At 38.8% G+C, this 22,750-nt stretch overlaps 1 protein-coding gene across 1 annotated transcript in view; it reads right to left on the minus strand.

The window, feature by feature from the left end:
• SLCO1C1 (solute carrier organic anion transporter family member 1C1) overlaps positions 1 to 22,750 on the minus strand; it is a 53,871-nt gene that overhangs the window by 10,349 nt on the left and 20,772 nt on the right. The window contains exons 9-12 of the mRNA XM_006155086.2: positions 20,496 to 20,741; positions 18,442 to 18,606; positions 9,732 to 9,927; positions 3,283 to 3,448 (exon numbers count right to left, since the gene is read on the minus strand). Coding sequence (XP_006155148.1) covers positions 3,283 to 3,448; positions 9,732 to 9,927; positions 18,442 to 18,606; positions 20,496 to 20,741 — 773 coding nt within the window. The remainder of the gene's footprint in view (positions 1 to 3,282; positions 3,449 to 9,731; positions 9,928 to 18,441; positions 18,607 to 20,495; positions 20,742 to 22,750) is intronic.

Here is a 22,750-nt window from a genome sequence, read left to right on the forward strand (position 1 = left end):
ATTCCTGCTCTCCACCATTTTATGATCCAGCAAGGCCCTCACCATTGCTGGCCCCATGTTCTTGGACTTAGTCTCCAAAACTATGAGCCAAAAATCTTTTATTTTCTTAAATTACCTAGATTCAGATATTTCTGTTACTAGCAACAAAATGGACTAGAACCACCATTCACTTAAAATAAAACTATCTCTCTGTCCTGTTATTCTAACTTATTTTTTTTTTTACAGTGATCATTATGGCCTATCAGAATATCATATATTTGCTTATTTATTTATTCACTTATTTACTTTTTAAAGTTTTTGCCAGAGAGTGTGTACACTAAATGGAGAGAGAAAGAGAGAGACAGAGAGAGAGAGAAAGAAAGTGAGAAACCACGCTCTAGGGGGGATGGCCAGGCTGCAACCCGTTCTTCTCCATTCTCATTTTGGGATTGTGGGCACACACACACAAACACACACAGGTACCCGACATGATTTTTAAGCCACTGGGTCTAGGCCTGGAACCATGGTTGACCATGTAGGATTCCAGTGGCTTAACCACCACACCATCTCTTGGTCCCTGTTTATTTATTTTCAATTTATTTTTCTCCACTAGAATGTAATCTTCACAGAGACATAAATGGCCTGCTTGGTCATCATTATACATCAAAGGTCAAAACTCGGTCTTCATTCAAGACAGGCATTGAATAAAAATTTGCTGGCATTCAATAAAAAGAAATGGGGACAATATGAAAATATGGCACAATTTTAGTGACTACTAGGAAAAGATTTCTGATGCATACATCTCAACTAAATCTTGACTAAAGAGAGCAAAATATTATAATCCACCAACAGTGTATTTCTAAAATTTCATTTATGAATATATACATAAGATAAATTGTCATTTTTGTAATAAAAGATTTTATAAATTTTGAGATAAGAGTTAAATAAATCTAGCATTTCTTTTACCAGGAAGAGTGGCAATATAGTTTTTATTTTAAAACATTAGGTTGAAAGTGCTTGAATCTTGACTATTGCTCCTCACTAGGCACTTGAGCTAGGCAAAGGACTTATGTCTTAGTGCCTCAATCCGTACATGAGATAGATTTGTAAAAGAATACTCAATTACTTAGGAACATGAGATTTGAATGCAATTTTGTTTCAAAAACACCCGTCTTAGTTCATGGCATGTAATATCTTCCATGAATGGAGCTCTAGTTAAGAGAAACTCTTCATTTAGTAGTGGGAGGCAAGAGTAGCAGCTGAAAGGAACAGATGGAGAAAGAAAAGGAAAGAAAGGAAGAAAAGACAGGCATGGTACAAACTCAGATTTCTGATGGGTGGGTAGTCCTATTGCTGCTCTCCTTTCTGCTTGGAACAAAATGGCAAGATAATAGTATAATAAACAGAGAAAAATCAACAAAAATTACTCTATCTGAAGATGCATTTGCCTAAACATTCACATCAAGTTGCTAAGCATATAACAAATATGAGGGTACTTAAATAACAATGAGAAAATAGAATTGAAGTATGGCTTCATTTTGGTACAAGAGGAAAAAAAAGGAAACCCAGGCAGAGTTTTTTCATAATCATATTTTCCATGAAATTTTTTGGTGACCCTTCATAGATGTATAGTGTAATTTCCAGCTTTTTAGGACTGTCAAACAAAGGCAGATTTCATTGGTCATAAAGAAAAGGCAATCTGACACAGAGTAGAAGTTGTGGTCTGTGTTTGACATAGAAATACAAGGTATTGGGACCAGCAGTTAGCGTAATGGCTACATCGCTGGACTCCCATGTAGTTGACTGTGGTTCAAGTCCCAGACCCGGTGGCTTAAACTCACACCAGGCACGTGTGCGTGCATGCCCAAGATCCCGAGAGGAGATTGGAGGAGAAGGGATTGTGGCATGGCCATTCCCTCTGGGGGGTGATTTCTCGCTTTCTGTCTCTCTGTCTCTCTCTGTCTGGCGAGCGCACGTGCCTGCCCTATAGCAAAAATCTCTCCAAAAAAAAAAAAAGAAAAGAAATATAAAGGTATTATTAGAAGGGTGAATCTGTTACTGATTGAAGCATATCTTATCCTTCATAATTGGTTTCTATTATGGGTTGAAGGTTTGTCCCAAATTCATATGTTAAAATCCTAATTCCCAATGTGATGGTATTTGGAGGTAGGGCCTCTGGGAAGTCATTGGGTCATAAGGAAAGAACCCTTGCAAATGGGATTAGTGCCAGAGAGACAGGAGAGCTGCCCTCCTTCTGTGCTGTGCCTTGAGGAAATAGAAAACAAAGCATAGCTGTGAAGTGCAATTCAAAAAAAGCTGGATCTCACATGACAATCAAGATTTGACTCCCTAGCTTAGTCATCCTGAAACACACCAGGCACACATGAGCACCCAAGATCCGAAGACCTGGAAGATTAGGAATTGCAGTATGACTAGACCCTCTGGAGGGTGGTCTCTCTGTCTCTCTCTATCATATGCATGCATACACAGTTCATCACAAATAAAGAATAAAAATTTAAGAGAGAAGATGGCCACTTGCAAACCAAGTAGTGGGCTCTACCAGGCACTAAATTGCTGGCAAATGTAGTCTCTAAAAGAGTAAGAAATGAATTACTGGGGGAATAAGCCAGCTAGCCCATGGTAGATTTGTTATATTAGCTCCAACCAAGGTAGCTTCCTACCTATATTTCAAGCACATCTCTCTCTTCTACCCTAAAGAAATCTTCCATTCCAGCCCACCTCATTTCATTATCACACCAATTGGCTTGACTTCCCAAGTGAAGATGTTCCAGAACCATCAACCTTCTAAGAATCAAACTCTGTAGTCCAGGGTTTAGACATATGGATCTAGACCTTCTCATATTAGCCTTTTTTATCCTACCTCTAAAACATTCAAGGACTACCGTCTTGGGGTCAGGTGACATGGATCTTACAGCGGATATTAATAATATGATCTTATGCTGGGGGCTTTTCTCATTCAAAGCTAATATTCTTTATAAGCAAAATGAGAGACATGAGTTAGGTAATTACCACAGCTGCTCCTTCCACATTTTATGGTTCTAATTCTTACCCTAATTCTTTCAAGAATTCTAGTTCCACTAGGAATGACTACAAATGTCCTATTTCCAAACAAAAGGACAGGCGAAGGTAAGGCCAGTGGTCCTACCAGTGGCCAGTGGTGCTGTGCTGCTGAGCCTTCACAGAGTTGGGAGTTACAGATTCTAAGGGCCCAGGGTTGGGTACTTTAGAAAAGGGTTTCTAAAAAATAAGGAAAAAAGAAAAGAAAAGAAAAGGCTTTCTTACAATTGTTTTTCCACTCCTGTTGAAGGTTTGACAACCAGCAAGACAAGCTGAGGCATATGTGATTCCATTTTCACCACACATGGGTTCCCAGTTTGTCTCTGAACATTTGCATCCTGCGTTGCAATCTGAAAAGAGAGCTCGTTCATGATAAGAGACAGGTTTGGTTCTGCAAAGAAATGTAACAGTATAAAATATTACCTCTTAGCAAGAAGCACCCTAATAGTTTCAAAAATCAATGTTCTTGAGTAATATACATGCTACTGCTAACAAGCTTGCCTTTGGAAATACACTATCATCTGACCATTAAATGTTAGTCTGTGAGTAAATAGCTTTCTCTTGAAAGTTATGGTTAGAGATTTATAAATTCACAATGTCCAGTTCTTAGCCTGAAGTCTACTGCCTCTAGGATTACTGAACATATTTCTACAAAAGGGGTATGAAAATGACTACACAGATAGAAAAGTAAACCTCTAGAATAATTTAAGGCATCATGGGTGATTCTATGTGTGTGTCTGTAAATTTTTTTCAGAATTGTTGTCTGAGCATCACTTGAATAGGCATTGCTAATGGGGTGGTGAAAGGAAACACAGTGAGGCAGGTGACATTTAATACTCGTTCTGTGTCCGTGGGAGCTACATACCCTGCTAGCACAGGTCTCACCAATAATTGCATTACCAGTTCATCTCACACTCTAGTGTATCCTCCCAATATGGACCTTTTCTAAATCTTATATCATCCTTTTTTACTCATGTTTTTATGCTGTTTCAATGACTTGCCTATTCACTTATTTATAGAATTGTGCTGAAGGCCCATCTGTGGTGGCACAAGTGGTAGGGCACTGATGCACGAGGCAGAGGTCACCCAGGAGGTCCGAATTCAGTTTCCAGACCAACATGAGACAGGCCGGGCATGGTAGCACACACCTGTCATCCTAGCTAACTGGGAGACTGGGGTAGGAGGATTGCAACATGGCAAGATCTTGTCCAAAAATATACCTGTCTCTGTGTCTCTCTTCTCCTTCTAATTAAAAAAAAATATCAGAAACCTATTTAGTGCTAGCTAAGGAAGCTGTGAGGATGGAACATAGCTACAGATATGAATGAAATAGTATTTTCCCTCAAGAAGATGTCTCTTTTTTTCAATAGTTACATAATTTTGACTGTTTTCTACCTTCTATCTCTTTGGTTCTCTCTAATTCTTATATTTCCCCCTTCATTTCTCTCAGACTTTCCTCTCCCTCATTTCTCCCTCGTTGACTAATGCTTCTATGTATCCACTCTTCATACCCCTCTGTTTCTGAAAAGGAGAACAAATGTAGTTGTATCACTTCTATCTGCTCCATGTACTCGATCCATCGGCCTTCCATAATCCACATTTTTTTCCTCCACTATGAATTTATTCTTTACATATTTTGCCCCTCTTATTATTTATTTATTTATTTATTTTTAACAAAGACATTTGAGGAATGTGGAACGAACAAACAAAGCATGCACAGGAATGTTTTCTCCAATAGGTGCAGAACTATTCGATTCTCTCTTTATCTCTAGTACCAAGAACAATTCTTGGCACATAGTAGTCTAAGAAATCAAATATCTAACAATTCAGTCAGACAAAAAAAAATGGTGTTTTCTTTGTCAAAAAGCATCAGTCATTTTGGTTTCTGCCTCTGAGAAGTATTTTCTATAATTATTGCAATCAAAATCTTTTTTAAAAATTGTGGGACCAGCAGTTGGCGTAATGGTTATACTACTGGACTCTCACTTGGTAGACCGTGCTTCAAGTCCTGGACCTGGCAGCTTCAAACTCACAGCAGGTGCGCATGTGCCCAAAATCCTGAGAAGAGAATGGAGGGGAAGGGATTGTGGCATGGGCATTCACCCTGTGGGGTGATTTCTCGCTTTTTGTCTCTCTGTCTTTCTCTGTCTTTCAGGTGAGTGCATGCGCCTTATAGCAAAAATCTCTCTTTGGAAAAAAAAATGTTTGCAGGGCCAGCAGGTAATGTAGTGGTTACATTGCTAAACTCCCATGTGGCTAACTGCAGTTTGAGTCCCAGACCCAGTGGCTTGAAAATCATGCTGGACGCTTGTGTGTGCATGCCCAAAATCCTGAAAGGAGGATGAAAGGAGACTGCTGTGTGGTCATCCCCCCGGGGGATAATTTCTGATGTTCTTTGTCTCTGTGTCTCTCTTTCTGGTGAGCACATGTACCCTATGGCAAAAGCCTTAATATGTGAGCTCTTTAAAGAGAAACAGAGGGGAGAGAGAGAAGGAGAGAGAAAGTTAGAAATGCTCTTCATTGGGGATGGTTATATCACCATCTCTTCATTATTTTCTCTTGAGATTTTGGGCATGCACATGCACCCAGTATATTTTTTCAAGCCACCAGCTAGCTATAAATTCTTAATTGATTTAATATTCCATTTAGAGGAACTGCTATGGATTTGGTCACTTCAAAAGTAAAAACGAGACTTCTGACATGTCTTCGAACAGAGCCAATGGATGTTTGATTGAGGTCACCTGAAAAGTCCTCCAGGAATGATTCATCTCTTCTTTTCTACAAAGTATGAATTGTTAATTATTTGGCAGTATCTGAGTGCCTAGAACCAGGTCCCTATGGATACGGTAGAACCGAGATCACAGAAGTGAGGAGCTGGAAGGGAACTTGGGATGAGCCAAAGCAACCTCTCATTTAGCAAATCGGGATAATAAGGTCCAAGGTGGGCAAATTAACTTGCTCAAATCCACACATTGTGTTGGATTTGTGGCAAATCTGAAAGTAGAGCCCTCTCAAGCCTTTTGATTCTAAATTCTTACATTCTTATTTCACGTCAGAGTTATTCATATTATGGAAGAAGGGTTTCTTTCAATACCATACATTTAGGGGACACAAAAATAAAATAAAAAATCTGTTGATAATATGGGCAGTAATATCTTTGGTTGGACCAATATAAAATATATTCAGGATAAGAAGATCATTTTGTATGCTGTAATGACACACAGCGATTAAATGTAAAGAGGAGGAAAAAAAAAAAAGTGCCTGTCTACAATGTTCCTGCTGAATGCCCAGAAAGGAAACAGTATTTTGGAACAAAGCAACATGGGAAAATCCATGGGAGCATTCTGTATTTTATAAAGCCAATTATTTTACATTAATGAAAGTAAGTTTAGCATCTAAGGCAGAAATTAATTGTATATACGTGCTATGTAGGATGTACTGACAGTGAAGTGTGGTTCTAAATTTTAAGGTTTTTTTGTCTTATTTTTTTTTAAGGTTTTAGGGCACATGCATTTGATGGAGAGAGACAAGTAGAGACAGAAAGAGAGGGAAAGTGAGAAATCATTCCCCTCACCCACAATCTCTTCTCCATTTTCCTCTTGGGATTTTGGGCACACATGCACACATGCCCAGCATGGTTTTCAAGCCATGAGGTCAGGAACTCTAATCATGGTTGTCATGTGGAAATCCAGCACCTTAATCATCATGCCACCTGCTGGCTCCAAGAAAAGTCTTTAAAAATATGCCAGAATGTGTATACCAAATGCTAGTTTCTGTCAAAATAATTATGCTGAGAGGTGAGAAATGTTCCATGATATTGCCATTTTTTAAGTTTATTTTTAATACATTTTTTTCATGACAAGGGAGACAGAACAAGAGAAAAATTCACCTGCAGTAGGGCCTTTATGCTGTGATCCTAATGCCAGCCTCAGCCAGCCTGGATCAAGGACAGCCTGGAACACGAACTCCCCTTGGGATGCAAACCTGGGACCCTTCCATATAACCTGAGTATCACAAAATATTGCCTTACTACTGCACCACATCAGTTAGCAAATACTGCCATTGATTTTTACTGCTTCTAATAGCAAAGTTATTCTTAATGTTAAATCTTTGTCCCTGTTGATGATATTCTAAAGAATATAGAAAGAAATTTCAAAACAAGAGTTTTAGGATGTCTTAAACAATGACAGTATTATTGCTATGAAATTATAGTCTACAAGGTACTATTTTGAAGAGGCTAGTAGTCAACAAATATAATATATTGTCTTAATGTTGACTACATTGTCTTAATGTTTACAATATATTGTCTAAATGTTCAAAAACATTTAATGTTTTATTGTGAGCATATTAGTTTGCTATAAGGCACATTGCTCATTGAAGAAAGAGAGAGAGAGGAGAGAAAGAGAATGAGAGAAATCATTTCCCCAGAGGGAATGGTCACATTGCAATCTCTTCTCTTCCACTCTCTTTTCTGGACTTTGGGCTTGTACACTTGCCTGGTTTGATTTTTGAGTGGCTTAAACCATGCAATCAGCCTTGTGGGACCCAGCAGCTTAACCACTATGCCTCCTGCTGGGTCATAAGTTTATTTTAATTGGGAATCCCAAAATGTTACTGTTCATGTCTATATGTTTGCTTTGGCCTAGAAACAGTATGATGTTACAGAAAGAATTTAATGCTGTGAGTCATACCTGTGTTTAAGCTCCAGTCTGTCTTGTATAGTCATTGAAGTTTGGGGAAGCTAATTAACTTTTTAAACTCAATTCTCTTTAAATAAGGATAACAACACTTCCTCATGAAAGCGTTTTCTTGATACAAGTGAGGTACTTCAAGTTAAGGTGCTTTAGAACTTGCAGAATATAAGGTTCTCTACCACTTTTCACCTACTGTGAAATCATAGGGAGGGTTAAACATGGTGCAAGGTGGGACTCCTCATGGTGTAATGGTTATGTTACTGGATTCCCACATAGTCGACTGCAGCTCGAGTCCCAAACCCAGCGGGTTAAAACTCATGCCAGGTGTATGTGTGTATGTGCCCCAAATCCTCAGAGGAGAATGGAGGAGAAGAGATTGTGGTGTGGCCATTCCCCCAGGAGGTGATTTCTCATTTTCTGTCTCTCTGTCTCTCTAGTAAGTCTATGTACCCTATAGCAAAAATAACTCTAATTTTTTTTTTAAAGGCACAAGGCTTCTAATGTGTCTAGAATTTTATAATTCAAGCTTATGATTACCATTCTTATACATTGCTGGCTTTTATAGGATGACATGGCCCTTAGTTGAGTCTAACAATGTTGTTGCCATGACTCCCAGAAGCTGTAATTTATGAACTTTATATTATCTCATTTTTCTAAATATTTTAAATGTCAAAAATTATAATTGTAGTTATTGGAGCTCACTTAGCATCAAAAGCAGCCAGAGAAATGAAGGTGATAGAGGTGAGAACACAGAGATGAGACAGGTGGATAGGAGGGAAGGAAACAGAAAAGGGCTAGAGAATAGGCAGTAAGCAGGAAACCTGTGAACAGCAGGGGGCGGGAGGGAGGAACAGGAGTATTTGCCTTTGAGCCATAAGCACCAGCAGGTGGAGTGGTGGTTAAGGTGCTGGATGCTCCCACAGGGCCGACAACGGTTCGAGTCCCGGACCTGGTGGCTTCCTTTCTCACTTTCCCTCTCTCTCTTTCCTCCTCTGTGTCACTCTTTGGTCAAATTAAAATAAATGAGTGAATAAATAAAATTACATAATTAATTAAAAAAAAAGAAGATCAGGCAGACACAATCAGGGGGATTTTCCTGGCACATAGTTGAGACTCGACAATTATTTTAAGGACAAATAATGCACAGCTGGCTGAAAGGATGAAGAAAGTCATCTCTGGGATCTAGCGTTCAGAGTTAGAGCGATGAGAAGCACTCTAGATGGGGGAAGGCTTTACTTCCTCCAAGATCAGCCTTACATTAGGAGAGACATTCCAAAGCCAAGCAATCTCTCCCTCACTGCTCCAGGAGGACCTAGGTCTGAGAGCATCAACACGTGTTCTCTTGGCCAATGACAATCCACCCAGCTAAAGAGAGCTTTAGTGGGGGGTCACTGGGTTGACGTGTAGCCATTCTTTCCTGAAACATCCCATGATTCAAGTACCACAGAGACTTCTGCAATTATCCAGGTGTCCACAGGGGGAAAAAATAGAACTGTTTCTAGGAATGGCACATCCGTGTGATGTCAGAAAAGTGCAAATCACTATCATGCACATTATCTTGCTTATGGTTTCCAGAACCTTAAAGGATTTTTTTCCCCTGCCTTTTATGGAACAGAGGGGTTGAGAGTGGATTGGTTTAAACAACTCAAGTAATGCCATTTTACAAAGAATAGGCAGAGAGGAGACTCAAGGTCTGTATTTCCATTACCAAGTTGCTTCTCCAAACTAATCAGGCTGACTTCTAACATAAGATGTGGGCTTACTATTTTCTGTTTCTCTAAGACATTGAAATCCAAAAAAGATGACACATTTTGGGGACAATAACAGATTCTTAAGTCACAAATTTGACAGCTAATTTATAATAAAATAATTATTCCCTTCCACAGTTACAATGTTTAAAACACAAACTATCTTATGTTGGAACTATAGTAACAATTAATTTAAACTTATCTCCTGAAAGCATTTAATAAAGGAACATACCCTTGATAGGAGATGGTTAGTCCTGCCACGTCAGAATTTTCACAGCCCAGTGCAAACAGGGAAAGGAACAGGAGGTAACCAAAGACAGAAGATCCCAAGTAGAGTTTGGCAGCTCCACACACACCAATTCTGAATTTTTTCATAACTATTCCCCCAGAGAATATTCCAAGGGCCACTGCAGGTATGTTGATGAGCCCTGGGGAGCAAGAAAAAATACATCATTTTGTAAATCTCTCTAAAAAAAAATACACACTTTCTAAGCGATTATGTAAAACTATGCAACAGTCCCCAGTATGTTAGACTATCTTGTCATTTTATTATTTTTTTTAAGTTTTGTTTTGCCAAAGGGCGTGTGTGCTCACAAAAGAGAGAGAAAGAGACAGGAGAGGGAAAAGGAGAAATCACCCCCCACCAGTGGATGACCATGCCACAATCCTTTCTTAATTCTCCTCCTAGGATTTTGGGCATGCAAGGTACACATACCAGGTGTGAATTTCAAGCTGCCAAGTCCAGGACTCGAACTACAGTTAGCCATGTGGGAACCCAGCACTTTAACCACTACGTCATCTGCTGTCCCCTGTCTTGTCACTTTGAAAATATTGATATATATAGTTACAGGGCCAGCAGGTGACTGGACAGGTGCTGGACACTCACATGGTCAACTGCAGTTAAACTCCCAGACCCAGTGGCTTGAAACTCATGCTTGGTATGTGTGTATGTGTGTGCATGCCCAAAATCCTGAGAAGAGAATGGAGGAGAAGGGATTGCAGCATGGCATCCCCCCTGGGGAGTAATTTCTTGCTTTCTGTTTCTCTATGTCTCCAGTGAGCACATGCACTGTATAGCAAAAATCTCTCTCAAAAATGAAAGAAAGAAAGAGAGAAAGAAGAAAGAGAAAGAAAAAAAGAGAAAGAAAGACAAAGAAAGAAGAAAGGAAAAAAAAAAGAAAAAAGAAAGAGAAAGAAAGAAAAATACAGTTACTGTTATCTACAAGACATCTACCAAAAACTTTTTATGAGTATCTAGGCTATGGATTAATGATAGCACAACTGCACAATTTCAGAGTCCTACCTACAAAAGCGTGGGCTCTAGAGACCCATCTGCCTGGATCTGGACCTCTGTTCTACCATTTAATAGCTGTGCAAGTGCAAGTAGTTCTCTAAATGTTTCTAAATATAATAAGGAACTAAGTTCACTGTTATTTAAAGGATTCAATGACATTATTCATGAAAAAATATTAGCATTGGGAACCAGCAGTTAGCGTAATGGCTATGTCGCTGGACTCCCACATAGTCGACCGTGGTTTGCATCCCAGACCCGGTGGCTTAAAACTCACGCTGGGCGCGTGTGCGTGTGTGCCCAAGATCCTGAGAGGAGAATGGAGGAGAAGGGATTGCAGCATGGCCATCCTCCCGGGGGGTGATTTCTTGCTTTCTGTCTCTGTCTCTCTCTGTCTGTTGAGCACACGTGTCCTATAGGAAAAAAAAAAAAAAGAAAACAGAAAAAATATTAGCACAATATCTGGCCCAGAAATATCACTTATTTAGTGTCTTTCTATCAGATTTACAAAGTTGAAAATATTGGTAGGGTGGGGAAGTGAAACTGTGTTGGAAGACTCAGGGAGAAAGCTCTTTGGAGAGCTGTCAGTTGAATTGTAAATTCTATAACTCTAGAGAAGAATAATCTGGCACTCAACAATAAACAACTTCTCTGCTAATTACATTTCAGTTCTTTATTGTCTACTCATCAATCACTGATGTCCATGTTATCTTGAGGTTTTGAGATAATGAATTCTTTAAAAAATAACAAAAGGTCTAAAGTCAAAGTAAAGTTTGTATAGACAAAGTTCAAATACAAACTCTGCATTTTCTATAGTAAACAATAATCTCGAGTATTCAGATCTCTGACTTGCATCCCAATATAAAATTATTAAGAATAACTCTGACATCTAGTGATGAGATGCACATTTCTTTCTTTCGTTCTTCCAACCTTCCATTGTCTTTCCTTTTAAAATTTACGTACCTAGTATCTTAACTTATTTTTGTTGTTAGGTTTTTGCTATGGTGCACATACACTCGCTGGAGAAAGAAAGCCAGAGACAGCGAGAGGGAAAGTAAGAAATCACACTTTCGAGGGGATGGTCACACCACAATTCCTTCTCCTAGTGGTTTGGGCATGTACACTCACATGCCCAGTTTTTAGGTTGTGAAGTCCAGGACTTGAACCTTGGCCAATCATGTGGGGGCCCCCAGTGCCTTAACCACCATGCCACTTGCTCACCCCCTAACTAACCTTCATAGAATTCAAAATACGAAATCTATGTCTTTGACTTATTATTAATTACTTTATTTTAAAATAAATTTCACCATGTGTGGATAGATGATAACAAAAACACACCAAGCATGCAAGTACGCAAGATCCGATAGGCTGGAGGACTGGAGGATGGTGGTTGCAGGGTGACCAGATGCCATGGAGGGTGCTCATATCTCTCTCATTCTCATGTGTGTGCACACATGCTCTATCATGAATAAAGAAAAGATGACTTTTGGGTCCAGCAGTTAGCGTCATGGCTATGTCGCTGGACTCCCACGTAGTCGACCGCTGCTTGCGTCCCGGACCGGGCGGCTTAAAACTCACGCCGGGCACATGTGTGTGCGTGCCCAAGATCCCGAGAGGAGAATGGAGGAGAAGGGATTGCGGCGTGGCCATCCCCCCTGGGGGGTGATTTCTCGCTTTCTATCTCTCTGTCTCTCTGTCCAGTGAGCGCACGCACCCTATAGCAAAAACCTCTCCAAGAAAAAAAGAAAAGATGATTTTTTAAATCAGAAATATCCTCTCTCAACTTACCTCCTTTTAAAAGTCTGTGTTCTCTTGAAACTTACAGAATGTTTCCTGTGTTCTTTTCCCTCCAGACCCTCTTGCATGAGACATTTGCTTTGTCTGACACAATGTCCTCCCATACCCCACTCCAGTCCCATACATTTTCTAATTGCCAGTAAACATGCTCACTAGAAAGAGACACAGAGACAGAGAAGGAGGGAGAAAGCATTCCTCACTGCCCATAAGGCATGGTCATACTGCAATTCCTTCTCTTCCATTCCCACCTATTGGGATTCTAGGCACCCTTGCACTCATACCAGCATGTTTTCAAACCTCTGGAGCCATGATGCAAACCACAGCTGGCCTTGTGAGATCCTGCTCCCTTAGCCACTGCGGTACAGGGCCAGCCCTATGTATTTCCTTTTGAACTCAATTGAATATTTATGGAAATACATAAATCTAAGGAAAGCTAAGAACATTTTAAGAGGTAATTTATTATTGTATTTGTTATTGTTATTATTTATTTATTTATTGGAGAGGTTTTTGCTATAGGGCACGTACACTCTCCAGAAAGACAGAAAGAGACAGAGAGACAGAAAGCGAGAAATCACCTCCCAGGGGGGATGGCCACACCGCAATCCCTTCTCCTCCATTCTCCTCTCAGGATCTTGGGCACGCATGCGCACGCGCCCTGCGGTGAGTTTAAGCCGCCGGGTCTGGGACTCGAACTGTGGTCGACTACATGGGAGTCCAGCAACATAGCCATTATGCTAACTGCTGGTACCAATTATTGTATTTATTATTAATTATTACTGTTTCAGTGCACTTATTTAGATGAAATATTCTCCTTTGTTACTCACTGATACAAAAAAGGAGTTATGAGGACTGTGTAAAATATTTAAAGGCCATCAGCATAACTACAGTATAAGCCAGAACTCTAATTCCCATACATATGTCATAGGATGAAAAATATAAAACTAAACTGTGGGAGGCTTTGGATCTTTTCTCTCAGTGAAATAAAAGTTCATGTTATATAATGCGCTTTAATAATATTACTCTAATTTTGAAAGAAATAAGCAATAAGATCTAAATTTCACAGAGAAAGAAACAGAAAAAATATGTTCATATTTCTATAGGCAAAATGTTCAAGGAAGTAAAATGAATCATCTCCTTTTTTTTTTTTTTTTGGAGAGGTTTTCGCTATAGGGCGCGTGCGCTCGCCCTGGCAGAGAGAGACATAGAGACAGAAAGCAAGAAACCCCCCCCCCCCGGGGGGGATGGTCACACCACAATCCCTTCTCTTCCATTCTCCTCTCGGGATCTTGGGCACGCATGCACACGTGCCCGGCGTGAGTTCTAAGCCACCAGGTCCAGGACGCGAACTCAGTCGACTATGTGGGTGTCCAGCGACATAACCATTACGCTAACTGCTGGTTCCCTAAAATGAATCATCTTTATTGGGCATAAAATTTTTTTCACACAAATTGAGATTATATTCTACCATATCGAAGATTTTTACTGCAACTTAACATAATTCTAGCATGTTATAACACAATTATTAAACTTGTTGATTTAACAAAGATAACATTGTTTTCTTTCATAAGCATCTTTCTACAATTCTCTTAATTTTCCCATATTTGTCTCTGAAACATCTCCAAGAATTGAGAATGCTCATTACTGACATCAGTGATAGCTAATGTATCTAGTCTACCAGACCCTGTCTTATTTATTTAAAAAGTCCCAAGGAATTAAGCAAAAAATGATTGAATAATTGCAGTCTTTGTATTGACAAGGAAAAGAAAAGATGGGATTACTTGTACATTATTTAATATGGGTAGGAGAAGCTTTAATAGAAAGATCAGCTCTCTGTCCAAACCTATTTCTATAGAAATTGCAATGAAAATGTTAAAAATAGCCTCCAATTGGGGCCAGCAGGTAGCATCGTGGGTAAGGTGCTGGATTCTCACATGGCTGAGGTTTCCTTCACAGACCCTATAGCTTGAGGGTCACACCCACACATATGCGTGTGCATCCAGGGTCCCAAAAGGAGAATGAAGGAGAAAAGATTGCAGTGTGACTGTCCTCCCTAGGGGTAGTTTCTCAGTTTCTCTCTCATTGTCGCTGACTCTCCAAGGAGCCTATGTACCGCATGGCAAAAAAAAAAAAAAAAAGACCACAGTCATGCAAAAGCAAAATCATTTTTTCATATACTTCCTATTTCTTGAATTTGAAATATTTCTGTTGTTTATTTTTCTTTACTCTTACAGTAATTGACATGAGAAAAATGCCCTTTAATATGAAGGGAGATTTCTGTTTATGCTTCCCTCCATATAATGCTAAATGTCTTCTCTGAGAGTAGAAGGAAAATGTGTCCTTTTTGTGGCCCTCTCAAATTTTACCACAGGAAAATTATTCTCTTATAGCCCAAATTGAAAAGTGAAGAAAAGAAAGAGTAATAGCAGGCAAGAAGAAAAATGAGAAAATAGTATTTGTTGAATGACAGCTATATGTGTTTACTACCTATGTTATATTTCTTTCGTTTTTACTTCAACCTAGTGATGTATTTATTTTCACCATTGCACTGAGAAGCAAAATGTGTCAGATATTAAATAATTTGTCCTTTACTCTTTCTCTACCACATCCCATACTTATTCATGTGAAAGAATCCTAGTTAAAATACCAACGGCATGGAATTATTAACCACCACTACTTATCTCTCATAAAAGTATTTTAATTAATCTGTAAACATGACATGTCAGACTATAAATAATAAAGAGTTTAGATAACCCTTGACACAATAGTTTGTTTACATTCCAGAGTCCATTTGAATTTAAAGAGACAGGTAGTAGATGAAAATAAATTGATAAGTCACAATTTAAAAGATAATTATTAGTTTGATCCTTCTTGTCACTTTTCTAAAAGCAGTAACACCCAATGAAGGAATATAACTCAAAAATTCAGAGGAAACACTCCTGTCCCCATCTACATTACGACGTGCGTATATATGATACTTATTGTGACATCTGGCCGGGCACTGACCCTCTCAGACCTTTAAGTTCTTTCTTCCTTTTCTTAAAGAGAGATTTTTGCTATGGGCACATGCACTTGCCAGAGAGACAGAAAGCAAGAAATCAGTCTCCAGAGGGGATGGACACACCTCAATCCCTTCTCCATTCTCCTCTCGGGATCTTGGGCATGCACACACACCTAGAGTGATGTTTAAGCCACTGGGTCAGGGACTTGAATCACAGTTGACCACGTGAGAGTATAGCAATGTAACCATAGGTGATCAGCTGGTCCCTAGGTTCTTTCATCTGTGCTAATGCTCTTTAAACATAATTTTATAGGCAAGAGTATTTCAATTATTATCTTTCCAATAAGGAAATACAATTATACACAATCTCACTTTCTATTATAAGCACTTCCCCCTAGACAATGATGTAGGTTTTCTTTATTTATTTTTAATGAAACTAACTTTGTGATTTGAAATAAAAATCTTATTTCTTATTCCAATAAGAACAAAGTGAGATGCCCCCAAATCTGAAAGTGTTATGCATATGCTGAAAAATGAGAAATAAGCATATATTTAAAAATGTATTCCTTCACTGCAATTTATGGGGAAAATACGGTCTTTTCATTTGGTTAAATGAACTTTGATTTTTTTCCTTCATGTTATACAAAAATTGCTTCTTTTAATTGCCAAAGGGCATGTGCACTAATGAGAGAGAGAGAGAGAGAGAGAGAGAGAAAGCACTCTCAAATGGGAAATGGTCATACTGCAATCTCTTCCCCATTTTTCTATCCTGTTGGGATTTGGGGTATACAAACATATACACACAGCATGTTTTTCAAGTCACCAGAGCCAGGACTTGAACTTTACAGATACACATAAGGGACTGAGATCTCTTAACCTCTTAACTATGGGGTCATATCCAAAAATCATTTTGAAATAGATTACAACCTAAATATGAAAGCTAAAACAATTAATCTTTTAACATAGATATTAGGAAAATATTTTAATGACCCTAGGGTTTGACAAAAACTTCTTTAAAAAAGAATCAAAATAACACTAATTAAAAAAATAGATTGAAAATTAGACTTAATTAAAATTAAGAAGCTCATTAATAGGAGAATGAAAATATAATTTAAAGTTTGTGAGAAAATATTTGTAATACATATATTGAATAAATAGCTTAAATTAAAAAAATACATTGTACTCTATGAATCAATAAGGAAAAGACTGACAAAACAATAAAGATAAGTCAATTTCTTCAACAGAATTTGAAAAAGAGAATGTTTAAATGACTCTCGAGCCTATGAAAAAGTGCTCAAAATCCATAATCATCAGATAAATACAAGTTAATGAGAAACTACCTTCATATCCCAAAAGAATTGTTACAATGTCAGCAAATATTGATTGTAAATTAGATCTAAATAAACATATAAGAAGCTAAAAATGAAGTGAAAATGTCCCTCAGACATTTATTCCTGATCTTTTCTCCTTTAACAATATAAAATATTGATTGACATGGATGTGGTCTTGAAAAAAAACTAAAATATTTCTTTAGGTAAACCATCAAGTAATAAAAGTTGAATTAATTTGAACCAATTAGTGCTGAGAGAAAAACAAAACAAAACAAAACACTAACAAACAAACAAAAAAAAACAAAATCAGTGTCCTAACCTTGATGTCTTGATAGAATTTTGAAGAATAGTCTAACCAGAGTCAATTATAGAGGGGACAGCCCTGTAGCACAGTGGTGAAGCATTGTGCAGAGGAAACCACACCTCACATGGCCAACTGAGGTTCAAATCTTGGCCTTAGTGGCAACATGGCAAACATGTGTGTATGCCCAGGATCCTTATGGGATGGAGGAATGGAGGAAGAAGGATTACAGCGTGACCAGGCCATGTTGAGAGAGTTTTCACTTCTTATTTCTTCCTCTCTTCCTCTTTCACACATGTATGTGCAAACATGCTCTATAAAATAAAAGAAGAGGAAAAAAACTACTTTATTAGAACCTGATCAGTGCCCATTATGCAGGATTATTATAGAAAAATAATGTCTCTTAATATGCTCAGTTGTTTTTTTCCCCTGCTCTCTTTAAGAGAGAGATCACAGAGTGATTTTCAAAATATTTTATGAAGAAGAAATGATTTCTAATCACTGGAGTCTCTCATCAAAAGAAAACATGTCCAAAGGAATAGAATATATTATACTTTATGCTTTGAAACAATAACATTAAATGACTTCATGGATAAAGGAACTAGTCTAAGTTTTAGAAGGATCCAATTATTTCCAGGGTGGTGGCGTCTATTTATAGATTCTGGTTTCTATTTATTCCTCTCTTTATGCTTTCCTTCACTCTTGAATATAGTTCTCCTATGAATTATGTAGCTGTGCTAGAAACATGATCTTGTTTTGAAATAAGTGAATTGCCACGAATCAGAAAAGTCTTTTGCCTCTCAACAAATAACAAGTTTCACTTGTGATGAACACCTTCTAACCTGGCTTACATAGCCATTTTATATAACTCCAGAAATGTTCGTATAAAATAGCCACTGCTCATATAAAATAGCTCCACTCGAAAAACAAATATCTAGTACTAACAATCTCCTAATAAAATGCATGTTTGGCCCATATATCACTTCTTCAAGATCTGCTTACTCTCTGGGTTAGGCACCCATCGTTACAAATAATGTTTGCTACAGAGTGGAACCACAGACTAAATATTTGAGTCTGCTAGATTTTTTCTTTTACTTTTTGATGTCCCGAACATGCCCTAAATGGTCTATGTCCTACATATCAGAACAATCTTCTCTAGGATTGCTAAGAGTTAACAAGGTGCATCTAAGCACCTGTGGGAAGCAAGAGGACCCATAGGCATACCGATAACAAAGTTGGCCTTGGAGGATGACTGGCCATACTGCTGTTCAATGTACTTGGGTTTGTACGTCACCATGCCAAATAAGGAATTGAACTGAATGGTGCTTGCACACAGATACAGGAGGTACACTGGATTTCCAAAAAGATTCTTCAGTGATGGAAGGAAATCTGGAAGATGGAAAAGACATGGAGCAAATAAAGAGAGGGTTGCACTTGATAGAAGACACAACTATGGCAGCAAGCCTTAGGAGGCTGAGTCCCACTGTCAGTGTTGTGTGTCACGGTGCACACACACACGAAGTGTATTACACCACTGGTACAAAGCAGACTGCAATCTGGTCAAGTTCAGATCCAGGCATAGGCTCTCGCTTCTACAGGCATACGGTAAAGACTACATTAGAGATGGAAGTCCAGCAGAAGCAGATTTTTTTTATCTGACATGGGCAAAGAACAAAAGGGATGAGAATACTGCTCACCACGCAGCTAGGAGCCACAGGCAGAATATCAAATCTGCAGTTCTGGGAACCAGCAGTTAGCATAATGGCTATGTTGCTGGACTCCCACGTAGTTGACCGTGGTTCATGTCCCGGACCCGGTGGCTTAAAACTCATGCCGGGCACGTGTGCGTGCGTGCCCAAGATCCTGAGAGGAGAATGGAGGAGAAGGGATTGCGGCGTGACCCTCCCCCCTGGGGGGGTGATTTCTCGCTTTCTGTCACTATGTCTCTCTCTGTCTGGAGAGCACACGCGCCCTATAGCGAAAACCTCTCAAAAAAAAAAAAAAATCTGCAGTTCTTTGTTTTCTGTTTTTAAAACTTGGGTCACAGTCACAAGGAAAGAAATATAAAATTTATCTCCATTTAACACATGAAATTTAGTGTTAGAAATAATCTCCTACGTCCTCCCTCATTTCTTTAAGGCAGCCAACCAGTTAGAAATGTGAACTTCAGTACATGTAAATATTGCTTGCTTGTCAGGGGGAGGGAGGTGGTAATGATCTCACGATTGTTCACTTTCCGTGGAGTGAATTCATTAGTTCTAATGATTTTCTGGACTTTTCCCACATCACACTCACTCCTAGGACCTGGGTGGGGAGATATGCACTGGAACACATTTCTCATAGGGGAGGAGCTCATCTGGTAAGATACAATATGCTCTGAAGAGTCACTTTCTTTTCTGTCCACCCAGACTTAACATGAAGCAGCAATCCCTGGTAGAGAGCTGCAGGATCTACTCGAGAGTGTGTGACAGAGAGGGAGGAGGTGTCAATAAGGAAAGGTATCAGAGTTTTTAGTGCTTTCTGTCACTATGTCTCTCTCTGTCTGGAGAGCACACGCGCCCTATAGCGAAAACCTCTCAAAAAAAAAAAAATCTGCAGTTCTTTGTTTTCTGTTTTTAAAACTTGGGTCACAGTCACAAGGAAAGAAATATAAAATTTATCTCCATTTAACACATGAAATTTAGTGTTAGAAATAATCTCCTACGTCCTCCCTCATTTCTTTAAGGCAGCCAACCAGTTAGAAATGTGAACTTCAGTACATGTAAATATTGCTTGCTTGTCAGGGGGAGGGAGGTGGTAATGATCTCACGATTGTTCACTTTCCGTGGAGTGAATTCATTAGTTCTAATGATTTTCTGGACTTTTCCCACATCACACTCACTCCTAGGACCTGGGTGGGGAGATATGCACTGGAACACATTTCTCATAGGGGAGGAGCTCATCTGGTAAGATACAATATGCTCTGAAGAGTCACTTTCTTTTCTGTCCACCCAGACTTAACATGAAGCAGCAATCCCTGGTAGAGAGCTGCAGGATCTACTCGAGAGTGTGTGACAGAGAGGGAGGAGGTGTCAATAAGGAAAGGTATCAGAGTTTTTAGTCATGTGCTTCAATCCTTTTTCCAGTAAAAATGTTGACATCATTGCCATTCCCTGGTTTCTTGATTTTTTCTTTTTTTTGATCACATAATGGGAAGAGAAGGATATTATTCATAAATCCCCTACACTCCCAACAGGAACATCTGCAAGCACTTCAAAACCAAAGAGATTCTGACTTACCTCTTACCATCTCCATTATTTTTACTTTTTCTCCATGAGGTGTTTGGAACTCTTTGTGTTCATCTATAATAAACTTGGCTTTCTCAGAGGAGTAATCAGAACCCTCTCCACTTTGGGGCCTCGGTAGACTCTTTGGTAAGCACCAGAAAGGCACAGCTGCCAGAAGACTTATGATTCCTGCTATTAGGTACCCAAGCCACCAGGCACCTACCCACTGGGGATCCTTTGGGGTAATGTTTATGTGATCTGAAAGGCAGAGAAGATGGCTAAGTTTCATATGCCATAATACTGGTATATGGAAATAAGTCACTTAAAAGCACTAGCTCCATTACTTCACAAAAATTCTCGTAATTCATACATGATTACTTTACTAATCTGGACATTATCATTATATTGCTTGTTTAATGAAAGAAATGATTCCAGAACATGGTTCCTCCTTTTGTTCCTTAGGTTAAAGGTATAGAGTCTAGGGCTGGTGCAGAATCTTGCCTGTGGTGCAATAATTCTCAAACAGTAGCTAGATCCCACCTGGTGACTGCAATTTGAACCCCTGAGCCAGTTGGCCTGAGGCACGTCAAGCATTCACTCAAGTGCCTAAGATCCAAAGAGCTGACAGACAGAAGAAGGGGCTTGTGCCATGATCTCTCTCTCTTTCTCTCATGCATGTGCATATGCTCTATAATGAATAAAATAAATAAATAATAAAAAGTATAGAGTCTCCATTCTGGAAGAGGCTTCATGACTTTCAAACTTGCTCTGGCATTCTGCAGAGGAGCCCCTGGCAAAAGGAAAGCAACAGGTGAGGGAGAATTATGAGGGCTCAAATCATCAAATGCCAGCTACTCCAGGTCAATGTCACTTTCTCTGATTAAGTATCAGATGTCTGTCCAAGATTTTACTCAAGGAAAGGGTTAGACCCTGCACCTTCCAGTTCAAGTCCAGTATAAACCGCTCATCACTCAGGTGGTAAATGTACTTTTCTTTAGTCACAGCAGAGCACAGGTGTGTACTCACAAGAGAGTAAGAGAAATAGGATGGAGGGCACCCTCCACAGGTGTGGACATTCATGACCTCTTCCTCCAATTCCCCAGCCTGTGGGCTTTGAGCACCTCACACATGCCCTGTTTCAGGCTAACCAGGTCAGAGATTCAAATCTCAGTCCCACGTGAGATCTAGTTTTCCTGAGAAATATATGACTGCTACACCATGGAACCAGTCCCACGAATTGCAAATTTAAAACCCTTTGGGATTAAATCAACAGACTATTGTTTAGTAAACAGTGATAATAGTACTTGAGAGCCATTCTAGATCTGAAGCCAGGTTTATGTATGTATATAAAACTTAAATTTCTTATTCATCATAAATATTTTATTAATATTTTGATTCCATTTCTCATTTGACTAAAAACAAAGCATTGACAGTTTTTTTTAAACCAGTGTTTTTTTTTTTCCTGTATTAGAACTTATAGAACATATCATTATATCTCCACACACTAGGAGAACAAAATAACACATCTCTTGACAAGTAGGTTCAACCGCTACTGCACTGTACTTGGCAAAATGTTTATACTAGCCTAAGATGACATGTTCCTTGTTTCTACTGAATAATTTTCCTCTATACCACCCATTATACCTGTACTTCCTTACCTATATCAGACTCTACAACTTGATTTTCAATTTCATGAAATCAAGAAGCTCAGTTTTTGGACTACCACTATAGAATAGCATCTGGGGTAGAATAAATGTAAAATAATTTGGGAGAGGGGATAATGCAATTTTTGGAATGTATCTAACAGCTTATTTTAAAGGTGCAAGAATTTTGCAATTAGATTTAATACACGACTTTAAAATGCAATTACAGATTTCCTTTTTAATGTAACTTTTATTCTTGTTTCTGTTTCCTTGGACTTCTTTTTTTTTTTTTTTTAAAGTACTGTCTATTTCTAGGGGGTACAGTTTACAGAATGAAAAAAATTGTAGCTATAGGAAGTTAACCCTAACCCATTATTTCCCACACAAGCAGTCTTCCAGAAGGAAAGCCAAGCTTGCTCTAATCTCCACTTGAGACTCCACTTGAAAATGACTTGTAAAAAAAGGAAAAAAAAGTTTGGCTATCAGAAAACTGTCAATCTTCAGTCTTTCTGGAAAGTTCCTCAATACATTATCAATTGACGTAACTGTAATACACATTGACACACCTAAAACCAACAAGAACCAACAGATTGCCACAGCTTTCAGTCTTAAGCTTGCTGGAAT

This window comes from Tupaia chinensis, unplaced genomic scaffold, assembly GCF_000334495.1.
Source record: "Tupaia chinensis unplaced genomic scaffold, TupChi_1.0 Scaffold000434_1, whole genome shotgun sequence".
NCBI classification, from domain to species: domain Eukaryota; kingdom Metazoa; phylum Chordata; class Mammalia; order Scandentia; family Tupaiidae; genus Tupaia; species Tupaia belangeri.